At 34.3% G+C, this 6,000-nt stretch overlaps 1 protein-coding gene across 1 annotated transcript in view; it reads left to right on the forward strand.

The window, feature by feature from the left end:
• Positions 1–5,229, forward strand: part of MORC3 (MORC family CW-type zinc finger 3) — a 42,470-nt gene extending 37,241 nt beyond the window's left edge. Inside the window, exons 16-17 of the mRNA XM_068972671.1 lie at positions 1,237–1,394; positions 3,816–5,229. Of these exons, the coding sequence (XP_068828772.1) occupies positions 1,237–1,394; positions 3,816–3,969 (312 nt within the window). The 3' untranslated portion in view covers positions 3,970–5,229. The remainder of the gene's footprint in view (positions 1–1,236; positions 1,395–3,815) is intronic.
• The last annotated feature ends 771 nt before the right edge of the window (positions 5,230–6,000 follow it).

Consider the following 6,000-nt stretch of genomic DNA (forward strand, 5'->3'; position numbering starts at 1 on the left):
TTTCTGTCTTTTATTGTGCCCATCTTTGCTTGAAATATTCCCTTGATAGCTCTTATTTTCTTGAAAAGATCTCTCGTCTTTCCCATTCTGTTGTTTTCCTCTGTTTCTTTGCATTGTTCACTGAGGAAGGCTTTCTTATCTCTCCTTGCTATTCTTTGGAACTCTGCATTCAGATGGGTATATCTTTCCTTTTCTCCTTTGCCTTTAGCTTCTCTTTTCACAACTATTTGTAAGGCCTCTTCAGACAGCCATTTTGCTTTCTTGCATTTCTTTTTCTTGGGGATGGTTTTCATCACCGCCTCCTATAGAATGTCACAAACCTCCATCCATAGTTCTTCAGGCACTCTGTCTATTGGATCTAATCCCTTGAATCTATTTGTCACTTCCATTGTATATTCATAAGAGATTTGATTTAGGTCATACCTGAATGGTCTAGTGGTTTCCCCTACTTTCTTCAATTCAGGTCTGAATTTTGCAATAAGGAGTTCATGATTTGAGCCACAGTTAGTTTTTGGTCTTGTTTTTGTTGGAATGTATAGAGCTTCTCCATCTTTGGCTGCAAAGAATATAGTCAGTCTGATATCGGTATTGACCATCTGGTGACGTCCATGTGTAGAGTCGTCTCTTGTGTTGTTGGAAGTGGTATTTTCTATGACCAGTGCGTTCTCTTGGCAAAACTCTTGGCAAAAGCAGCCTTTGCCCTGTTTCATTTTATATTCCAAGGCCAAATTTGCCTGTTACTCCAAGCTCTTGACTTCCTACTTTTGCATTCCAGTGCCTTATGATAAAAGGACATCTTTCATGGTGTTAGTTCTAAAAGGTCTTGTAGGTCTTCGTTTAAGTGAAACTAAACAAGTGAAGCTTTATTTATACTATGCTGTTTTTTGTCTACGTTTTCTTGGTTTTCGTTTTGGAGTGTAAAATGAAAGTGTTAGTCGTTCAGTCGTGTCCGACTCTTTGCGACCCCATAGACTGTAGCTTGCCAGGCTCCTGTGTCCATAGAATTCTCCAGGCAAGAATACTGGAGTGGGTTGCCGTTCCCTTCTCCAGGGGTTCTTTCCAGACCAGGTCCCTGTATTGCAGGCAGATTCTTTACTGTCTGAGCCACTAGGGTAGTGTCTTAATTTTTCGATGGAGATTTTCATCAAGCAGAGTTTTGTACATTTCTTAGCTTAAATTTGTACTTTGATAGTAGTATTTTAAAATTTTACAGTTATAAAATTAATTTTTTATCAGATTGAATTATTGGAAGTGGAAAAATCACAAATCCGTTCGCAGTGTGAAGAACTGAAAGCTGAAATCGAACAATTAAAATCTGCAAGTGGACACGTAGGAGCTGATGTATCAACTTCAAGTAACATCGAGGAGTCTGTAAATTACACTGATGGGGAAAGGTAATGTGAGATGAGGCAGTTTGGCTGGGGCTGCAGTTCTAGCGTGATACTGCTAGTACTCCTCAAAGGTTGTTCTGTCAAAAGAAGTTGCTCACTGCTGTGATCCCAGCATTATGATAGATACAAAAAGAAGTACATGTCGTCATCCTTTCCTTCAGGGAACTAAGTTTAGTGAACCTAAGTGAAATAGGAATTTCAAAGGAATAACGCTCTGATTGGTCAGACTGGTTAGGAATATTTTGGGGTGAGAAAGTGAAAATTGTCCCAGATGTTAAAGAATGGACTGAATTAGGCAGTGACTTAGAGGATAAGGGTCCATTTCATGAAACTTAGTTTTTAACCTTGATTTCTTTCTCTACTTGGCACCACTTATTTATGGTTTGCTATCTCATTTTACTACGTGCCTTCTGCAATTTTAACTTAGGAAATCCACAATTACTGAAAATTGCCATTACAGATGATAATAAGGAGGAAGTTATGTGAAAATAAGAAAACAATAGATGAATGATTACTCTCAGTAAGGTATTAAATGGACTTGGGGTTCTGACAGTATTGGTGGTCTATTGATAGTTTATCATTCAAAAATATTCATTAAGGAAAAAAAATGGTCATTAAGGGATAAAACTGTATAACTCTTCCTACTAATATAATAAGACTTGGTACCTAAAACATACTGTTGTTGGGAAATAGTTTACCATCCTTACCTGACATTTAAGTTTTTGAAGGATTTCATTAAACCTGTTTATGGAAATAGAATGAATAGATTAGTACATATAACTATGGGGCCAAGGTTTCAGAAAATAAACTCCCAATTGGTGTCTTGGAAAATGTTAACCACAAACATCTGTAGTACTTGTAAAATACAGATCCTTGGGCCAAAGTACGGGTTATTGAGTTGGAAACTTTTAAACAGTTTTCCAGATGGTCCACTTGCACACTGAACTTTGAGTCATTGATGATCATTTATATTTGTGCTTTCCAAGACAGTATAGCCACGTTTAACCACTGGCACTTGAAACGTAGCTAGTCTGAGTTGAGATGTGCTTTAAGTATAAAATACATGCTGGATTTTGATGCCCTCATATTCAAAAAAAGGAGAAGAAAATGCCTCAATATTTTGATCATATGATGAAATGATATTTCATATGTAACTTAAATTTATTGCTTTGTTTTAGTTTTTAATGTGGCTACATTCTTTAAAATTGCATATGGAGCTCACAGTGCTTTCTCTCAGTGCTGTTACATACACTGAAATAGGGTCTTGTGATGTGTCCTGTAGAGAAGGGAAGTTAGCCAGGACACTCCAAAGACTTAAAGGATAGGAGGGTCAGAGATGGCTGTAGGGTTATCCTGGTGCTTTGTCTTTTTTTTATATAGAAATTAGGCATCTGGTTGAAGATGAGTGGGTAAGCTTGGACAGAAAGCAACTGTTACGGGAATGGTGTAAAATTTTATCCAAGAGCCAATGGAATCCTAAGATAAGCTCAGAAACCAAATGTAAAATCACATTTTTGTGTGTTGTCAACCTAAAGATGAGCATCTTGCTCCTTCAGAGATTTCTACCCTAGAAAGATCAGTATCTAAACTAAAGACAGACTTCTTATATTTGGGAGGGGACAGAATAGAAACAACTGTAACATTCTCTTCATCCACGTGTTTTCAGTCAGTCTTCAAGGAAAGACCACTTGCTGAATAGTTGTAGGTATGTATCTAAAGTCCAGAATGTTCATATGCAGATAGCTACATGTATGGAAATCAGGAAGGAATCATAATGATCGTTTAATCTAGAGTTTCCAAGTGTTTATAATGAATTCATAGTACAATTGATAGTGAACTTTAGTATGTGACAGGTTCAGAGAAATTCTGCATTTAAAAAAGATCTTGTTTAACATTATTTAAGCCAAAGTTTATTAAGCTTAGTTAACCACACATCCATTTATACAACTATGGATATCTCACAGAACATGGTTTAGGGAACAGTTCAGTTTACTTTCCTCAGAAGGAAGCTGAAATTCAAAGAGCTACATCTTATTCTTAGACCAGTGTTCTCACTAGTATAAAAATACTGTTTTCCAGGTAATACCAATATTTTCAGTTGTAAATAGCATCTTGTTATTTATGTGTTTACCAGTCCACATTTTTTCCAGTCTCGAATTAAAATTATATTAGTTGGAACCAAACAGAGCCACTAGTTTTATGAAACATTGTATTTACCAACAGATAAATATTTAGTTGTTAAATTATAAATTATTAAGTGAATTATTAAATCCAGTTCTCTTGAGGAAGTTTTGCTTTTCATTTAGTTTGTGTGCCATTCTAGAGATTCCATTTTAATATTTCTCTTAAATTTTAAGCCCTATGTGAATATTAAGCTGTATTATTATAATGTTCATCTAATAGGTATAATGTTTGTGTTTTCAGCCTCAAACTTCGATCTCTTCGAGTTAACGTAGGACAGCTCCTGGCCATGATTGTACCTGATCTCGATCTTCAGCAAGTGAATTACGATGTTGATGTAGTTGATGAGATCTTAGGACAAGTTGTGGAACAAATGAGTGAAATCAGTAGTACTTAAAGTGTATTTGAGATAATGAAAAGTATTTGCTCAGTCTTCTGGTTGTACAGCTTTCAAAATGTAAACAATTTTGTTACAGGTATGATAGGTAACAGACTGAAGAACTGTATTCTTTGCTGTATTCTATGCATTCAAGTGTGGACACAAATACTGTGTACACATTATCACACCTTTGAAATGCCTGTGAATCATTGATATTGAGCAGCTACACAGCTAACTCATGATTCTGCTTTGAAATGTAAATACTTATAATTAAGTCTGCACATATTTTTTTATCACCCTAAAGGACTCAAGTGTTTTTCACCAAGAGGTTTTCAGGTTGACCCCTAACCTTTGTGCAATCTTTTCTGGTTCCCTAAAGTGTATTTTTCTCTGACTTGAGGGCTGTGCCATAATACGAATGGAAATGTTACCTTTGATTTTCTTACAGAAAAGTTTAAAACAGGGTTTTTTAAAATGGAATAACATTCCTGATAAGTTTTCAGTGAATTGAGCATTAATGATTCTTTTTTATAAATTCTTATTTCCTGAAATATTTTTTTCATTAAGAGAAAGTAAAGCAGAAACTCCATTTTGCTGGGATGTATTGTGTGTTGAGATTGCCAATCATGATCAAATGCAAAGTGTTTTTTGCAGAAAAAATTGGTGATTTTTAGTATAAAAGTATCAAAAATATTAAATGTCCCACTACATTTACCTTGAAGCCCATTTTTGGCTGCTTAGTTCGCATGGAGTGGGCACAATAATTGTTTAATATTTCTTTTTGTGAAATTTCCTGTACAGCCTTTTGTAGAATTACTACAGGTTAATTTGAGTTGAGGAAGACAATCTTTCTCCAGCAGTACTGCATACTTTTTATTATATTACAAACCTAAGTGTTTTATATCCTGGAGTTAAGCAACAAACAACCTAGGATTATAGTATTACATGCCCTAAAAATTATGCTTTATTGGTCCCTTGTTTTGTGCAATTATAAAGAGATGGCTTTCTATTAAGTATAACTGTGTATATAATTAAGAATCGTATTTTCCACAACTAAAATGTGCATTATTTTTTTCAAAGTTTTATCATTGCTATTTATTTTTACTTTTGTTTCTGAACATTGAATACATGTTCCTTTTATATGCTTAATTACATGTCTGTCATGTACAATGTTAAATTTTTATTGTACATTAACTTCTAGAAAAAGCAAATAAGTGAAATTTTATTTGCTTGATAAGGTAATTGAAAGTGTATTTTTGGTATGAAGCTGGTTTTCTGTCTCAATTGTATCTCCTCAGATTTTAAAAATCTTGTAATAAAAATATATATGATGGCTAACATTTCAGATATTACTTTTAAGGAATTCTATATTCAAGTTATATTTTGAAAACTAAGATTGTGTCTGTTTAAGACCCTCAAGTTGAGCTCATTATATTCATTAGAAGTTACATTTAGAAGACTAATACTGTTTGTTTCCATTAAGATTCTAAGACTGGGCTCACCTTGAGAGTGTGTGCGTGCATTTTACACTGAAAAAGAAACTTTCTTTGTATAAATCATTTAAAAAAACCTTGCCTAAATGAGAGCAGCTGTGTATAGCATGTCTAAGTTTGTGAATATTTATGTAGCACTTATTTCTGGAATTTGCAATTTTCCCCTTCCTTTTGGTCAGCTATATTCTTGCAGAAATCCATATTATATGGCTGTTAACTGGATTAATGGGAAAATTAATCATAGAATTAGTAAGAGAAACTTGCTTGCTAAGTTGATTCTTTGAAAATATTTAACCTAATATTCACTCTTTAAGAAAATATTGCCAAGAAAAGATTTAAAATATGGCTAGCAAATTTAAGAGAACAACGTGGACCCACATCGCACATATTGAGGTACCTCTGCCTCTTTTTTTTTGTTAAATTTGTTAAAAGGCTAGTGTGGGAGGAGTGTGTTGCTTAAACCAATTGTTTAAAGCTTTAAAACAAAACAGTATGAGGACGTAAACTAGAATTGTCCACAGTCCCTACAAACAAGACCTCAGCAGAGACTACAAAC

The sequence above is a fragment of the Capricornis sumatraensis genome, chromosome 1, assembly GCF_032405125.1.
Source record: "Capricornis sumatraensis isolate serow.1 chromosome 1, serow.2, whole genome shotgun sequence".
Taxonomy (NCBI): Eukaryota; Metazoa; Chordata; class Mammalia; order Artiodactyla; family Bovidae; genus Capricornis; species Capricornis sumatraensis.